The 18412-nt window shown below is 51.6% G+C and overlaps 1 protein-coding gene across 1 annotated transcript in view; it reads left to right on the top strand.

Annotated features, from left to right (window-relative positions):
• Positions 1–17728, top strand: part of LOC140402492 (uncharacterized) — a 535159-nt gene extending 517431 nt beyond the window's left edge. Inside the window, exons 5-6 of the mRNA XM_072490325.1 lie at positions 6803–6996; positions 9177–17728. Coding sequence (XP_072346426.1) covers positions 6803–6996; positions 9177–16094 — 7112 coding nt within the window. The 3' untranslated portion in view covers positions 16095–17728. The remainder of the gene's footprint in view (positions 1–6802; positions 6997–9176) is intronic.
• Positions 17729–18412: the final 684 nt, after the last annotated feature.

Raw genomic sequence — 18412 nt, 5'->3', positions numbered from 1 at the left:
TCACACTCTGGGACAGTGGGCCACACACTGTCCTTTCACACTCTGGGACACTGGGTCTCCCACTGTCCTTGCACACTCTGGGACACTGGGCTACACACTGTCCTTTCACACTCTGGGACACTGGGCTACACACTGTCCTTTCACACTCTGGGACACTGGGTCACACACTGTCCTTTCACACTCTGGGACACTGGGTCACACATTGTCCATTCACACTCTGGGACACTGGGTCTCACACTGTCCTTGCACACTCTGGGACACTGGGCTACACACTGTCCTTTCACACCCTGGGACACTGGGTCACACACTGTCCTTTCACACTCTGGGACACTGGGCCACACACTGTCCTTTCACACTCTGGGACAGTAGGTCACACACTGTCCTTTCACATTCTGGGACACTGGGTCACACACTGTCCTTTCACTCTCTGCGACACTGGGTCACACACTGTCCTTTCACACTCTGGGACAGTGGGCCACACACTGTCCTTTCACACTCTGGGACACTGGGTCTCCCACTGTCCTTGCACACTCTGGGACACTGGGCTACACACTGTCCTTTCACACTCTGGGACAGTGGGTCACACACTGTCCTTTCACACTCTGGGACACTGGGTCACACACTGTCCTTTCACACTCTGGGACACTGGGTCACACATTGTCCATTCACACTCTGGGACACTGGGTCTCACACTGTCCTTGCACACTCTGGGACAGTGGGCTACACACTGTCCTTTCACACTCTGGGACACTGGGTCACACACTGTCCTTTCACACTCTGGGACACTGGGTCACACACTGTCCTTTCACACTCTGGGACACTGGGTCACACACTGTCCTTTCACACTCTGGGACAGTGGGTCACACACTGTCCTTTCACACTCTGGGACAGTAGGTCACACACTGTCCTTTCACATTCTGGGACACTGGGTCACACACTGTCCTTTCACACTCTGGGACACTGGGTCACACACTGTCCTTTCACACTCTGGGACAGTGGGCCACACACTGTCCTTTCACACTCTGGGACACTGGGTCTCCCACTGTCCTTGCACACTCTGGGACACTGGGCTACACACTGTCCTTTCACACTCTGGGACACTGGGCCACACACTGTCCTTTCACACTCTGGGACACTGGGTCACACACTGTCCTTTCACACTCTGGGACACTGGGTCACACATTGTCCATTCACACTCTGGGACACTGGGTCTCACACTGTCCTTGCACACTCTGGGACACTGGGCTACACACTGTCCTTTCACACCCTGGGACACTGGGTCACACACTGTCCTTTCACACTCTGGGACACTGGGCCACACACTGTCCTTTCACACTCTGGGACACTGGGTCACACATTGTCCTTTCACACTCTGGGACAGTAGGTCACACACTGTCCTTTCACGCTCTGGGACAGTGGGTCGCACACTGTCCTTTCACACTCTGGGACTGTAGGTCACAACCTGTCCTTTCACACTCTGGGACACTGGGTCACACACTGTTCTTTCTCATTCTGGGACACTGGGTCACACACTGTCCTTTCACACTCTGGGACACTGGGTCACACACTGTCCTTTCACACTCTGGGACTGTAGGTCACAACCTGTCCTTTCACATTCTGGGACACTGGGTCACACACTGTCCTTTCACGCTCTGGGACAGTGGGTCACACACTGTCCCTTCACACTCTGGGACAGTGGGTCACACACTGTCCTTTCACACTGTGGGACACTGGGTCACACACTGTCCTTTCACACTCTGGGACAGTGGGTCGCACACTGTCCTTTCACACTCTGGGACACTGGGTCACACACTGTCCTTTCACACTCTGGGACAGTGGGTCACACACTGTCCTTTCACACTCTGGGACAGTGGGTCACATACTGGCCTTTCACACTCTGGGACACTGGGTCTCACACTGTCCTTGCACACTCTGGGACACTGGGCTACACACTGTCCTTTCACACTCTGGGACAGTGGGTCACACACTGGCCTTTCACACTCTGGGACACTGGGTCGCACACTGTCCTTTCACACTCTGGGACAGTGGGTCACACACTGTCCTGTCACACTCTGGGACAGTGGGTCTCACACTGTCCTTTCACACTCTGGGACAGTGGGTCTCACACTGTCCTTTCACACCCTGGGACACTGGGTCACACACTGTCCTTTCACACTCTGGGACACTGGGCCACACACTGTCCTTTCACACTCTGGGACAGTAGGTCACACACTGTCCTTTCACATTCTGGGACACTGGGTCACACACTGTCCTTTCACTCTCTGCGACACTGGGTCACACACTGTCCTTTCACACTCTGGGACTGTAGGTCACAACCTGTCCTTTCACACTCTGGGACACTGGGTCACACACTGTCCTTTCACACTCTGGGACAGTGGGCCACACACTGTCCTTTCACACTCTGCGACACTGGGTCTCCCACTGTCCTTGCACACTCTGGGACACTGGGCTACACACTGTCCTTTCACACTCTGGGACAGTGGGTCACACACTGTCCTTTCACACTCTGGGACACTGGGTCACACACTGTCCTTTCACACTCTGGGACACTGGGTCACACATTGTCCATTCACACTCTGGGACACTGGGTCTCACACTGTCCTTGCACACTCTGGGACAGTGGGCTACACACTGTCCTTTCACACTCTGGGACACTGGGTCACACACTGTCCTTTCACACTCTGGGACACTGGGTCACACACTGTCCTTTCACACTCTGGGACACTGGGTCACACACTGTCCTTTCACACTCTGGGACAGTGGGTCACACACTGTCCTTTCACACTCTGGGACAGTAGGTCACACACTGTCCTTTCACATTCTGGGACACTGGGTCACACACTGTCCTTTCACACTCTGGGACACTGGGTCACACACTGTCCTTTCACACTCTGGGACAGTGGGCCACACACTGTCCTTTCACACTCTGGGACACTGGGTCTCCCACTGTCCTTGCACACTCTGGGACACTGGGCTACACACTGTCCTTTCACACTCTGGGACACTGGGCCACACACTGTCCTTTCACACTCTGGGACACTGGGTCACACACTGTCCTTTCACACTCTGGGACACTGGGTCACACATTGTCCATTCACACTCTGGGACACTGGGTCTCACACTGTCCTTGCACACTCTGGGACACTGGGCTACACACTGTCCTTTCACACCCTGGGACACTGGGTCACACACTGTCCTTTCACACTCTGGGACACTGGGCCACACACTGTCCTTTCACACTCTGGGACACTGGGTCACACATTGTCCTTTCACACTCTGGGACAGTAGGTCACACACTGTCCTTTCACGCTCTGGGACAGTGGGTCGCACACTGTCCTTTCACACTCTGGGACTGTAGGTCACAACCTGTCCTTTCACACTCTGGGACACTGGGTCACACACTGTTCTTTCTCATTCTGGGACACTGGGTCACACACTGTCCTTTCACACTCTGGGACACTGGGTCACACACTGTCCTTTCACACTCTGGGACTGTAGGTCACAACCTGTCCTTTCACATTCTGGGACACTGGGTCACACACTGTCCTTTCACGCTCTGGGACAGTGGGTCACACACTGTCCCTTCACACTCTGGGACAGTGGGTCACACACTGTCCTTTCGCACTGTGGGACACTGGGTCACACACTGTCCTTTCACACTCTGGGACAGTGGGTCGCACACTGTCCTTTCACACTCTGGGACACTGGGTCACACACTGTCCTTTCACACTCTGGGACAGTGGGTCACACACTGTCCTTTCACACTCTGGGACAGTGGGTCACATACTGGCCTTTCACACTCTGGGACACTGGGTCTCACACTGTCCTTGCACACTCTGGGACACTGGGCTACACACTGTCCTTTCACACTCTGGGACAGTGGGTCACACACTGGCCTTTCACACTCTGGGACACTGGGTCGCACACTGTCCTTTCACACTCTGGGACAGTGGGTCACACACTGTCCTGTCACACTCTGGGACAGTGGGTCTCACACTGTCCTTTCACACTCTGGGACAGTGGGTCTCACACTGTCCTTTCACACTCTGGGACAGTGGGTCACACTCTGTCCTTTCACACTCTGGGACAGTGGGTCACACACTGTCCTTTCACACTCTGGGACAGTGGGTCACACACTGTCCTTTCACACTCTGGGACAGTGGGTCTCACACTGTCCTTTCACACTCTGGGACAGTGGGTCACACTCTGTCCTTTCACACTCTGGGACAGTGGGTCACACACTGTCCTTTCTCACTCTGGGACAGTGGGTCACACACTGTCCTTTCACACTCTGGGACACTGGGTCACACACTGTCCTTTCACACTCTGGGACAGTGGGTCGCACACGGTCCTTTCACACTCTGGGACAGTCGGTCACACACTGTCCTTTCACACTCTGGGACAGTGGGTCACATACTGGCCTTTCACACTCTGGGACACTGGGTCTCACACTGTGCTTGCACACTCTGGGACACTGGGCTACACACTGTCCTTTCACACTCTGGGACAGTGGGTCACACACTGGCCTTTCACACTCTGGGACACTGGGTCGCACACTGTCCTTTCACACTCTGGGACAGTGGGTCACACACTGTCCTGTCACACTCTGGGACAGTGGGTCTCACACTGTCCTTTCACACTCTGGGACAGTGGGTCTCACACTGTCCTTTCACACTCTGGGACAGTGGGTCACACTCTGTCCTTTCACACTCTGGGACAGTGGGTCACACACTGTCCTTTCACACTCTGGGACAGTGGGTCACACACTGTCCTTTCACAGTCTGGGACAGTGGGTCTCACACTGTCCTTTCACACTCTGGGACAGTGGGTCACACTCTGTCCTTTCACACTCTGGGACAGTGGGTCACACACTGTCCTTTCTCACTCTGGGACAGTGGGTCACACACTGTCCTTTCACACTCTGGGACACTGGGTCACACACTGTCCTTTCACACTCTGGGACAGTGGGTCGCACACGGTCCTTTCACACTCTGGGACAGTAGGTCACACACTGTCCTTTCACACTCTGGGACAGTGGGTCGCACACTGTCCTTTCACACTCTGGGACAGTGGGTCGCACACTCTCCTTTCACACTCTGGGACACTGGGTCACACACTGTCCTTTCACACTCTGGGACACTGGGTCACGCACTGTCCTTTCACACTCTGGGACAGTAGGTCACACACAGTCCTTTCACACTCTGGGACAGTGGGTCGCACACGGTCCTTTCACACTCTGGGACAGTAGGTCACACACTGTCCTTTCACACTCTGGGACAGTGGGTCGCACACTGTCCTTTCACACTCTGGGACAGTGGGTCGCACACTCCTTTCACACTCTGGGACACTGGGTCACACACTGTCCTTTCACACTCTGGGACAGTAGGTCACACACAGTCCTTTCACACTCTGGGACACTGGGTCACACACTGTCCTTTCACACTCTGGGACACTGGGTCACACACTGTCCCTTCACACTCTGGGACAGTGGGTCACACACTGTCCTTTCACACTCTGGGACAGTAGGTCACACACAGTCCTTTCACACTCTGGGACAGTGGGTCACACACTGTCCTTTCACACTCTGGGAGAGTGGGTCACACACTGTCCTTTCACACTCTGGGACAGTGGGGGGCACACTGTCCTTTCACACTCTGGGACAGTGGGTCACACACAGTCCTTTCACACTCTGGGAGAGTAGGTCACACACAGTCCTTTCACACTCTGGGACAGTGGGGGGCACACTGTCCTTTCACACTCTGGGACAGTGGGTCACACACAGTCCTTTCACACTCTGGGAGAGTGGGTCACACACTGTCCTTTCACACTCTGGGACAGTGGGTCACACACTGTCCTTTCACACTCTGGGACAGTGGGTCACACTCTGTCCTTTCACACTCTGGGAGAGTGGGTCACACACTGTCCTTTCACACTCTGGGAGAGTGGGTCATACACTGTCCTTTCACACTCTGGGACAGTGGGTCACACACTGTCCTTTCACACTCTGGGACAGTGGGTCACACTCTGTCCTTTCACACTCTGGGAGAGTGGGTCACACTCTGTCCTTTCACACTCTGGGAGAGTGGGTCACACACTGTCCTTTCACACTCTGGGAGAGTGGGTCATACACTGTCCTTTCACACTCTGGGACAGTGGGTCACACACTGTCCTTTCACACTCTGGGACAGTGGGTCACACTCTGTCCTTTCACACTCTGGGAGAGTGGGTCACACACTGTCCTTTCACACTCTGGGACAGTGGGTCACACTCTGTCCTTTCACACTCTGGGAGAGTGGGTCATACACTGTCATCCTGGGCTTCATTGTGGATTAATGACAGCATCAGAATTGGAGAGTAGTTATAATCCTGACATTGACGTTGTAATCTGATCGAGTTCCCACTGCCAGCTTTACCCTATGCCCGCTGTGCCATTTGCTGGTAGTATCTTCAACCCTTTGTAATCTCTACTTCATCAAGGAGTCTTTATGTTTGTTCAATCCTCTTTATTCACTCACCTTTAACCTTCTGCAGCTTTTACCCATTTTATCCTTTCCCTTCTCCTCTTCCCCGCTTTACCCATTTGATCAGCTCCACCTGTTATTTCCTGAGATTTTTGTATTGGGTCGTTTACCCACTGCACCTTTCACCACTGTTCCCTTGCTCCACTCCGTGCGTTCCCTGCTGGGCGGCATTGTCCCTCCTCCCCGATTGCTCGTGGCCGAATGCTGGCACCTCTTCCCTTCTCCTCCTCCGACAGCTGTTTGTGGTTGTGTCTCTGCAGGAGATCAGCTCCTCAGTGCCAAAGTCTACTTTGACAATGCCAAGTATGAAGATGTGATGAAGATTCTCCAGAGTGCGGAGCCGTACAAAGTTGCCTTCTGCCTCAAGCGGACTGTGCCCAGTGCCGACGTGGCCATTTCCTCAGAGACCGGGAGCCTCGAGCTGAAAGGGCCACAAGCCAAAAAGACTAAATTGGTAAGTGTTAGGTGGTGGGAACCATTAACCTGCCCGTGAACCTTGCAGAATAACGTTAACGGGCAGGGTGTGGTATTATCATAACTAGCAGCATCGCAAGGGTTAATGCAGTGTCGAGAGTAGCCACTAGAGGGAGCTGCAGATACAACTATATAAGGCAGTGATGCTAGTCCTTGGAGGAGGAGTGTGTGCAGGAGACAGCAAGTGAAGGTGATAAGTGCAGATAGTGTGAGTAAGGTTAGATTATAGTTTATACCAGTGAGTGAGATTAGCAGTAGATGAGTGTAGTTAGATTTTATTGATCAATTGCGTATTCTTAAGGATTAAGTGTTGAATCCCAGTTTAGTAGTGTAAATAAAATCCTCGCTTTGTTCAAGTTGAAAGCTATTTTGTGGTCTTTGTGAACACTACGCAAACCATCCTGAAATAAGCACCACAAAGAACACGGGGGATCTCTAAACAATGTGTATGTCAGATAAGGCCAGCTAACTTAGCAACGGCAAGGCGGTCCCAGTTATGATCTACCGTGTGATGCATTTAATTTTTATTGTAAATAAACTAAGTTTCTTTGACCTACTCGTGGTGGAAAAGTAAGATTTTCAAAAAATGTCCAGGATTATTCAGGAACCTTCCCTGCAAAATGACGACTTACTATAAATGAACGGGTGAATTTTTTCTCTGACAGTCGGAGAGGAAACTGCAAATCTCTCGCCCGATTTGTACACAGCCCGGTTTCCATTTCAGTGGAAACTTAAACTCATGTGAAAGGGGCAGTCAGATACCCCTCAGCAAAACCTCTGCCCCTGTGAGAGGGCTGTGAAAGGGGCAGTCAGGAACCCCTCGGTACCCCGCCGTCCCGCTCCTTTGGGCGGACTGTTCTTCCGTGTGGGAGCCCACTTGGCGAATGGGCGCCTCACAAAGTGAGCGGGAAAAACAACAGGATTAGAAGGATCAAGGAAGAGGATACATTTCTCATGTCTGTAGTCAGCAACGGGTCACCGAGAGGTAAACTCTCCCTGCTTTTTAAAATTGGCAATGCAAGGAAGACAGTGCGGTGTTATGTCGAGGCTGTTTTGGAGAGTGCGACAAGATAAGGGACAAGTAAACGAATGAATCGGCCAGTAAGACTCGGGAGATTCTATCACCATCTGATTAATGATCTGAAGTGCGTACTTTGCAAACAGTTTTTGCTTGTGGCACTTGGATGTTGATGCACTCTCCCAGTGCCGCCCACTAGGTAGCCATATTCCAGTCTGTTCAGTGTTAATTATGCACAAAATCTTTCAGATCTATAAATTCAAATTTAAATGAATAAAACCTGTGATACATTGTGTGGATCAAAGACAGCCAGCATAGGTTTACTAATTTATTTTTGAAGATTGACTATAGCGGGCAGCACTGTTTAGGGGCTGTATAACAGGGGCTGTTTAGCACAGGGCTAAATCGCTGGTTTTGAAAGCAGACCAAGGCAGGCCAGCAGCACGGTTCAATTCCCGTACCAGCCTCCCCGAACAGGCGCCGGAATGTGGCGACTAGGAGCTTTTCACAGTAACTTCATTTGAAACCTACTTGTGACAATAAGCGATTTTCATTTCATTTCATTTTCATTTCACTGTAGCATAAGTGGCTAGCACTGTGGTTTCACAGCGCCAGGGTCCCAGGTTCGATCCCCCGCTGGGTCACTGTCTGTGCGGAGTCTGCACGTTCTCCCCGTGTCTGCGTGGGTTTCCTCCGGGTGCTCCGGTTTCCTCCCACAGTCCAAAGACGGGCAGGTTAGGTGGATTGGACACGCTAAATTGCTCTTAGTGTCCAAAAAGGTTAGGAGGGGTTAGTGAGTGACGGGGATAGGGTGGAAGTGAGGGCTTAAATGGGTCGGTGCAGACTCGATGGGCCGAATGGCCTCTTTCGGCACTGTATGTTCTATGTTAGTGAGGGATAAGAACGAGAGTGAGCTAGTCAGCTCCTTGGGTAGCTTCTCGGGGCTGAATGGCCTCCTGGTGTGATGTTCCTTTACCAAGTCCCTTACTCTAGTAAGGAATATGCTGAGTGTAGACCACATTGGATGTTATTCAGGAACAGCTAAAATGGAGAGAATGATTTTGAATTGACAAGCTGCTCCCTGTAGTTCAGGAGAGCCACCTGTTTCATCCTGGAGACTAATATCCTTGTCTTTTGTTTAGAGTGTCAAGAGCATCTCGCCTGTCAAAAAGACAAAGAAGTTAATGGAGGGGAAGATCCTCAGCAAGGAGGAGGCCGATGTGGAACTGGATGTGCCGGTAGACGTGGAGTTTGCGTTTCCTAAATTCTCCACGTTTAAGAAGCTGACCATTACTTCCCCCAAGGACGCTTTGAAAGGTGAGGCCGGGTTGACGCATCCAGGGGTCGGAGCTGAACTCGCCTTGGGAGAGGGGCTGGTGAAAGACAAGAAGAAGAAACTCAAGTTCCCGGGACTTCGGGCAAGGGAGTCGGGGAAGGCCAAGGCCGACGTCAGCGTGAAACCTCCCGAGCCTAAAGGCGCCGTGACAGTGAGGCTGTCACAGGTCAGGACAAAAGAACTCGAAGGAGCTGGGGTTGGAGTAAAAACCGAAGCCAAGGTGCCAACTCTTAATTGGCTGACTAAATCTAAAAAAGGGAAAGATGTCCCCATTTCTAAAGCTAAAACTGAACTCAAGGTGTCTGGTGGAGCTGAAGGACAAGCCACTGAGGGAAAATTGGTTCTTGGGATCCCAGCAAAAGCCCCTAAGGTTGAAATAGATATTGGTCTACCGAAAGCTGAACTCGATGTCAAAGGCCCATCAGTTGACGGTGACGCGAATGCCAAAGGACTTGGCTTTAAGCTGAAGATGCCATCATTTGGGCTAAAGGATGGCGAGGCGGTCGATATAACAGGCCCAAAAGTCAGAGAAGCAGTCGGTGAGGTGGAAGGCCCAGAGGGCAAGCTGAAGATGCCTCAAATATCGATGCCCAGCATTGACATTTCTTTACCAAAAATGAAACAAACAGAAGAAGTAGATGTGGCTCCTCGAGGTGTCGAGATTGTTATCGGTAGTTACAAAGCAGAAGGCCTGGAAGGAAAAGTTAAAGAACTTGCACAGAAAATCACGACAATTGATATTTCAGCCCCCAAGGTTAAGGCGCCAGATTTTGATATCAGCCTACCAAAGGGCAAGGCTGACCATACAGCAGCAAGAGTTGATGGCAAGACCCCTGACATTAGCATTGAAGGGCCCGAGGCCAAATTGAAGATGCCAAAAGTCTCACTCCCAGAATTCAGCATCTCTGCCAAGAGCAAAGAAGGCCAGGAAACGGAAGTCGAAGGTCTGGGTGTGAAAGGCCCGATGTTAGAGATGCAAAAATTCAAGGTCTCTCTGCCCAAAATGAAGCTAGGAGAGGCTGATGGCTCCCCACCAAAGACTGAAGCACGAGTAAAGGTTCCTGTGTCCGAGGTACAGATCTCCAAAGCCAAAATGGATATCAAGGGCCTCCAACTGGAAGGACCTGAAGCAAAGATTAAACTGCCCTCGGTGAAAATGCCAACCATTGATATTGCAGCCCCCAAGGTAACAATTCCAGATGTTCAGCTTCCTGCTTATAAAGGAGAGGCCTCTTCCCCCGGGATTGCAGCAGGCCTGAAAACATCAAAAGTCAGCATTGGCGGGCCAAAGGTCGAGGGTCAAAGACCTGAAGCAAGTTCCGAGGGATTTGATCTGAAGTTGAAAATGCCAAAAGTATCACTGCCAAAGTTTGATATCTCGGCCAGCGGCAAGGAGGCTGAGGCAAAGGTGGGCGGAAAACTGGAGGCAGATGGCGAAGATGCCAAGTTCAAAGGAATGAAGATGCCCAAATTTGAAGTGTCTCTACCCAAAATGAAACATGCGGACGTTGAGGCAGATCTTTGCGCTGAATCCGACGCGAGTGCCCCTGGCCTTGGTATCCTAGGAAAACTGCCATCAGTCAAAATGCCAACAATTGACATTTCAGTGCCTGAAATGAAGATCCCTGATGTTCACCTTCCGGCGGGTAAGGCAGAGGCCTCAGCACCCCGTGTCCAAGGTAGTGTCAAGACTCCGAAAGTCAGCATTGGAGTGCCGAAGATTGACAGTCAACCAGGCGAACTGAGTCCGGAGGCACTCGCTCTGCAGCTGAAAATGCCAAAGGTGTCACTGCCGACATTTGGGAAATCAGCCAGCGGTAAAGAGGTGGCAGGGGAAGTACACGGCCCTGAGGTTGATATTAAGGGAAAACTCCCATCACTTAAAATGCCAACAATTGATATCTCAGCGCCCGAGGTAAAACTACCAGAGATGGATATTAATGTGTGCCTTCCGAAAGAGAATGCAGAAATTGCTGACATAGCTGTCGGAGGGGATGGCAAGGTTCCCCGCGCCAGCGTTAAACCACAGATTAGCCAGATGCCAGGAATTGCCCTGACAGGTCCTGATGCCACGTTTCAAATGCCAAAGGTGTCACTTCCAAAGTTTGAGATTGCAGTGAAGGACAAAGAGGCTGGCGCAGAGGTTGATGTGAAAGCAGGTGAAGGATTGGAAATTGGAGGCCCAGATGGCAAGGTGAAAAGTGCTCAGCTTAAAATGCCCAAATTCGAAGTCGCTCTTCCAAAGCTGAAACCGGGTGAAGTTGATGTATCCGGCCCAACGGTCGAGGCCAACATCAAGAGCGGCAAACGCGACGGAAAAGTCTCAAAGGGGGAGGCTGATATAGAAGCGGTTGAAAGCTCAACGATGAAGCTGAAACTACCTTCAATGAAAATGCCCACAATCGACATTCCTGCGCTTCAGACAGAGATCCTGGAGGTCGATCTCAGCCATCCTTCAGTTAAATCGACTTTCGCCGCTGCAGGTGATAGAGGTAGCCGTTCAGCAGGAGTAAGCAGTGAAGGCGCTGACGCCAAGGTGAAAATGCCCAAACTCTCGCTGCCAAAGTTTGGTTCGAAGAGTAAAGAGGCCGATGACAGCGTGTCAAAGGTTGAAGGAAAGGCGTCCTCTCCGGCAGCAAAGGGAAAAAGGAAAGGGAAAGCCCTCGGTGCTGACATCAAAGGGCCATCTGTCGACCCAGGTGTTGATGACGAAAAACTGAAAGGGAAAGAAGTCAAACTCAAGATGCCCAAGTTCAAGATGCCGACATTTGGAACTTCCAAGAAATATGAAGATGGTGTTGACATCTCCATTCCTGGTGCAAGAGGCCCTGACGTCGATAAAGGCATTTCGAAAGGTAAGGTTGAAGTTAAAGGAGCAGAAGTTGAAGCAGAGGGAAAAGTAAAGTCAGCCTTTATGAAAACGTCCAAGTTTGGGATATCGGCATTTAAAAGCAAGTCCGTTGAAGCTGAAGTGGGTCTTCCTTCAGAGACCAGTTTACCAAAGGACCCTGGTGCCAGTGGGAAAGCACCAAAGGTGGCCGCCAGCAGCAAGGCCGACCTGACCACTGAAGGACCTGACATCAAACTGAAGATGCCTTCTTTCACAATGCCCAACATTGGTCTCTTAGGACCGAAAGTAGAAGCAGAGCTGGAAGTAGCCTCCAAAACCAAACCTGGCACTTTAGATACTGAACGAGAAGGTTCCGGCAGCAAGTTGAAAATGCCAAGTATACCGATGCCATCCATCGAGATTTCGGTGCCTCAGGTAAAGCAGGCAGATGCCGAGGGCCTGTTGCCCAGGCCGGAGGTCGATGTTTCAGAAGTCGACCTGAAAACCTACGGGGGGGATTTGAATATTCCGAAAGTGAAAGGCCAGGTGGGTGTGCCCGATTCGGAGGAGACACAGAAGCCCCCCTCGGTGAAAATGCCATCGGTTGACATTTCTGTGCCCCGAGTGAAGGCTCCAGATGTTGATCTCGGTTTCTCTGTCCCCTCTGTACGAAAGGCTGAGGGCGCGGTGACTTTGTTAAGCTCCGAACCCGAAGACTTAGAGTTCAAGCTAAAGGTGCCCAAGTTCGGAATGCCCAAGTTTGGTTTGCCTGGGTCAAAGGAGAAGGAGACTGCCGCCGATGTTTCGGCATCTGTGGATTATCATGTGGAGGACACTGAAGGCAAGGGGATGATGTTCAAAGCAAAGATGCCAAAAGTCGACATTTCTTTCCCCAAAGTTAAACAATCCGAAGTTGACGTCGATATGGATGCCTCTCTACTTGAAGTTGAGGAACCTGACACAGAAGGAAAATTTAAAATGCCAGGCTTTTCTCTGCCAAAGTTCTCACCACCCAAACTGGTGGCTCCAGATGTTGACCTGGACATCACTTTGTCCAGAGACAAAAAGGTGGCCCTTGAGGCAACAGGCCCCAAAACTGACACTCAAACTGCAGGAGGGGAATTCAAAATAAAGATGCCGCAGGTTTCTCTGCCTGGTTTCGGCACTTCCACCGCGGAGACAAGGGGCACTGACCCAGATGCCAGTCTGCCAACAGACAAAGCGAAATCAAAGTCCAAAGTGGAAATGAAAGGCTCCCGGGTGGAGGGAGGGGTGGAGATTGAAGGTCCAGAGGGCAAAATCAAAGGGGGCAAAATCAAGTTGCCCAAGTTTCAGATCAGCGCAAAAGTCAAGCCTGAAGAGGCAGCTAAATCCGACGTGGAAACAGAGGGGGGGAGATTGAAGCTGAAACTGCCAAAATTTGGGATTTCGCCAAAATCCACCCAGGCGGAAGCCGATTTGGAGCTGGAGGGCGGGGAGGGGAAGGTCAGAGCATCCAAATCCAAAATGTCCGTGCTTGGGATTTCGCTGGGGAAAGACCGCAAGGGGGCAGTGGAACCCAGCACGGGAGCGTCTGGGCAGCTCGAGGGGGACCATGAGGCAGATGGCGGCAGAAAGTCAGAAAAGTTCAAGATTAAGATGCCATCAGTCACCATTCCCACACCAAAAGTGGACATTGATTTCGACAGGGGTTCACCCAAAGGTCAGGTCGTCTCTCCTGACCGAGAAGGCAAAGCTGACGTGAAAGGGACAGCAGGAGTACAGACAAAAGGTGAGCTTCAGGCCCCAGGTGTAAGCTCGGAGACTTCCGAATCCTGGTTCAAAATGCCTAAATTTACCATGCCTGATTTTACCATCGCCGGGACTGGCAGGATGGATGGCGACGCTGCGGTGGAAACGCAGGTGAAGACGTCAGAAAGGGGCATCCAAAGGTCGAAAGTTGAGGTCGGTATTCAGGGTGCAGAGGTGGACGCAGATGGCAAGTTCCAAATGCTGATGGCGATGATGCCCAAAGTTGGGATTGACTTGCCCAAAGATGGCTCAGGTGGAGGGGGAAAAGCTGAGATCGGAGCAGGTGCAGATGCTGGACGGGTCGGTCAAGACGGCGCGGGTTCAGGAGAAATATCCTCAACGGGGCTGTTTAAAATGCCCACCGTTGAAATTTCAAGGCCCAAGCTGGGAGACCCATCAGCCGGGGTGGAAGGAAGTGGCGCTGAAATTGCCCTGCGACCACTGGAGGGCAGGAGGGGTCTTTGGGAGGCCGATGCTGACATTCAGTTGAAGATGCCCAAGATCGAGCTCCCCTCATTCGGCCCTTCCGAGTCCAAGGACAAAAGCCAAGAGCGATCAGGAGATAGAAGCAGTACAGGGGCCACTGCGGGCAGTTCAGCATCAAAAACTAAAATAGACCTCAAATGTCCACAGGTGGAGATTGGCGCCAGGGCAGCAGAGCTGGATGTGTCAGAGGGTCGGCTCAGCAAGCTGAAAGGGAAAATGTCAAAGTTTGGTGTGGAACTGCCAAAGGTCCCTCAGCAGGAGGAGGTCACTGGTGTGGTCATCCAGAGTGAAGGCCGAGCACAGGGCAGGGGTGGCAGCTACACGTCGCTCAAGGCCGACGCTGACTTTCCTGATGCAGAGCTGTCGGGGTCTGAGGGCAAGGTGAAAAGCGACAAAGTTAGAAAGCAGCTGTTTGGCTTTCCAAAGACATCTTCGCCCAAGGACAAAGGGCAGAGCAAATCCGCAGGCGCAAAGGGAGACCTGGGCGGGGGAACGCCACCGGAGGCTGACTGTTCAGAGGCCAAAGTGAAAACGTCCAGGGTCAAGATGCCCAGCTTCGGAATCTCTTGGTCGAGAAATAAAAGGACAGAGTTTAATGGGGGCTTGGAGGCGGGTGCATGGACGAATCAAGGAGAGGACTGGGGGATTCAGATGGGCGGGAGAATGAGTCCGGCAGCTGAGGAGAGTGGGGACGCGGACAGCAAAATGAAATTGAAGCTGCCCAAGATTAGTTTGGTGCCCGTTGAAATGCCCAGAGTGGACTTCAGCTTGAGTGGGCCGGGTTCAGCAGTGACGGTGCAGCCAGGGGGCCCGGCGGGGCTCCGGGTGAACGGAGACAGGGAGGTGGCTGGGAGCCAAGGGGTGATTGGGAAAATCAAGCTCCCTAAAGTGGAGTTTTCCTCACCCTACCACAAGGTCAGAGACAGCGAGCAGGGTCTGCAGCTGGTCAAAACGGAGGCGTCGCCGTCGAGGGACGACGCCGGCCCCCTGCCCAGCTCTGGCCAGTCCTTTCACACCTCGCCCCCCACAGTCAATGGAGGGGACGTGAGGGGCGCCAAGGTCAAGGGGCCGAAAATCACCTTCTCAGCTTTCGGAAAGAACAGGGCGGCAGAGGAGGAGGGCCCGGAGGCATCAAACCTGGTGACATCGTGTGCCCGTACTGAGCTGGCACTGCTGGAGTCCGGAGGGGACGCCGGGCACAGCAAGTCCAAATCCATAGTGGGCAAGTTCAAAGGAATGTATTCTGCCTCAGCTCTGTCTGACTCGGGCAAGGAGCCCAAACTGAAGGGCGGCCAAGGTGAGGGGAAAGACGAGTGGGAAATCAAGGACAAGTCCGCCAAGTTCAAACTGCCCAAGTTCTCTCTGGGCCCCAAGCCCAAGGTGCTGGAACCCAGCTCCGCCGAGTACCACAACAACATTGTCTCGGAGCTGCAGGACGAGGAGCCTGCCGCACGGCACTTTCAATTCCAAATGCCCCGGGTGGCCTTTACCACCGTCTACCACGAGGAGCACGGTTCCCAGGAGAAAATCTTCGTCGGGGAAGGCTCTGCCACGGCGCCCAAGGGCAGGAAGCAGGCGAAAGCCCAAACCCTGACCGACAAATCGACCAGCATTTAGCTGGAGGCCAGAAGCAGCGCGGTGCGGGGTGACGACCCAACGCCAGCACCGAACGGGCAGCGACTTTGTGTTGTACAGATCTCCCTCACTTGGGGCCTTCCGGCAAATTAACAGCATTCCTGCATTTCGGTACGCAGGCAGAGAGAGATGACTGGACTAATGTTTGGCATGAAACGATTCTGGCTGGAGCCCCCCTGGGCTAGGAATGGTGGTTAAAACTAGATACTGTTTCTGAAACTGTGTGAGCCAAACTGTGATCTGCTCATGGAAGGCTGTGCCCAGAACGCAACTCAACTAAAACCTCCTCTGTGACTAGCACTCACCAACATGTTCCCTCGCCAGCACTCACCTTTAATCTTCTCTTGGCCGCTTCAAACATTCTGCTTAGACTGGCGATTTTACATAAGTATTGTGGCCCTAATATATTAATGGTAGATTAAAAGTCCAGGTCATGGCTAATGAGCTTGTGCAGACGAACATTTCATTTTGTATTCTTAAGAGGAAGACGTTTAGGGAATCTTCGGGAAGAATTATTGAATAGGATGAATCCCTCAGAGTGAATAGGGTGAGTGAGTCTCGGAGTGAAAGTGAGGCCCCACAGAGTGAATTAGTCCAAACAGTGTTCACAAAGTGAATGGATCCCAAAAGGGTGAGTGGGGTGTGATAGGGACGAATGAATTTTGATGGGGTGACCCGGCCCGGCTTGCTTTGCCCGTGCAAACCTTCAAGGGATCTTGGCCAGTCTAATATATTTGATGCTTCATCTTATTCAACATCAGGGCTTTGCAAAGCAAGAAGGATGAGATGTCGAGTGGGGAAGGATTTCTGGGTCAGCTCGCTCAGTCTGCTCAGTCAGGTTCCAGCAGTGTTAATACTTAATTCATTGTTAGAACCGTGTGGAGTTACTTGCAGCGACAGGTTCAGTGCAGGCGATAGGGAGGCCTTGGAGAACTCAAGGATTGCACACTCCCATTCCGAGAACAAGGGAACTGGAGGATTATTAGAGATTCCGTTGGACCCCAATTGAAAAAAACTCAAAGTGTTTATTCCCCCGTTAACAGTTTTCATGCAGCCTTTCAAAGTGTGTTTATTTCCTGTTTTTCGGGTATATTCAGCACTTTTAGTGTGTGAAGGGTTAATTACTGGCGTTCGTTACAAACCAGGGCAGTTTTCTACTTCTGTCGTTTCTATTCTAACTCATTAACATTGACTAAGTCAAGGCTGCGGTGATGTCAAGTTAAATTGGCCAGGACTGGGGATGGCGGTCAGGGTAAATCCATCAGGATTTCTGGCGAAAGCTTGACTAAATTGGTCAGAGCTGCCAGTGATAGTTCATCTTTCCTATTAGTCGCCCTCCAACCGGCTTTTTATTGAGGATCATCTGCCCTCTCGAGTTCTTAGATTCCTCTGAAAGACCCTTGGGCCAGACTTACCAACACTCTGATGTTTCGCATTAATGGACACTGAAATAATGAACTAAAGCCATATTTACACGGTCTGCCTGGAGAGAGTGTGAGGAAATTATTTTGGAGAATGTAATAATTTGCTGTGTTCATACCTTTTACAGATTTGTTAATTTCCTGCTTTTAATATTGTCTGTACAAAAATTATTAAATCCTGTTTCAAATGAAAAAGTCTTGAAATCCTTTCAATGCCTTCATACCAGTTGCTGAAAAGATATTTTACCCTCCAACCTAAAGATGTTCCTAACCTGACGTGACGTCACACTGCCAGATGTGACCTCACATTGATCATATTTTAAAATGTCAAAGTTAATGGGAGTAAAAACAGCACGAGAGACAAATATTTCTAGATTGATGTTCATCGGTAAGCTGTAACTGATCCTCCATCACTAACACACACTCTGTCCCACTCTCAGACACCAGCTCCTTCGCTAACACCCACACTGTCCCACTCTCAGATACCTGCTCCTCCATCACTAACACACACACTGTCCCACTCTCAGATACCAGCTCCTCCATCACTAACACACACACTGTCCCACTCTCAGATACCTGCTCCTCCATCACTAACACACACTCTGTCCCACTCTCAGATACCAGCTCCTTCGCTAACACCCACACTGTCCCACTCTCAGATACCTGCTCCTCCATCACTAACACACACACTGTCCCACTCTCAGATACCAGCTCCTCCATCACTAACACACACTCTGTCCCACTCACAGATACCAGCTCCTTCGCTAACACCCACACTGTCCCACTCTCAGATACCTGCTCCTCCATCACTAACACACACACTGTCCCACTCTCAGATACCTGCTCCTCCATCACTAACACACACTGTCTCACTCTCAG

Source organism: Scyliorhinus torazame, chromosome 25 (assembly GCF_047496885.1).
Source record: "Scyliorhinus torazame isolate Kashiwa2021f chromosome 25, sScyTor2.1, whole genome shotgun sequence".
NCBI lineage: Eukaryota > Metazoa > Chordata > Chondrichthyes > Carcharhiniformes > Scyliorhinidae > Scyliorhinus > Scyliorhinus torazame.
This window is presented reverse-complemented; position numbering and strand designations above follow the sequence as displayed.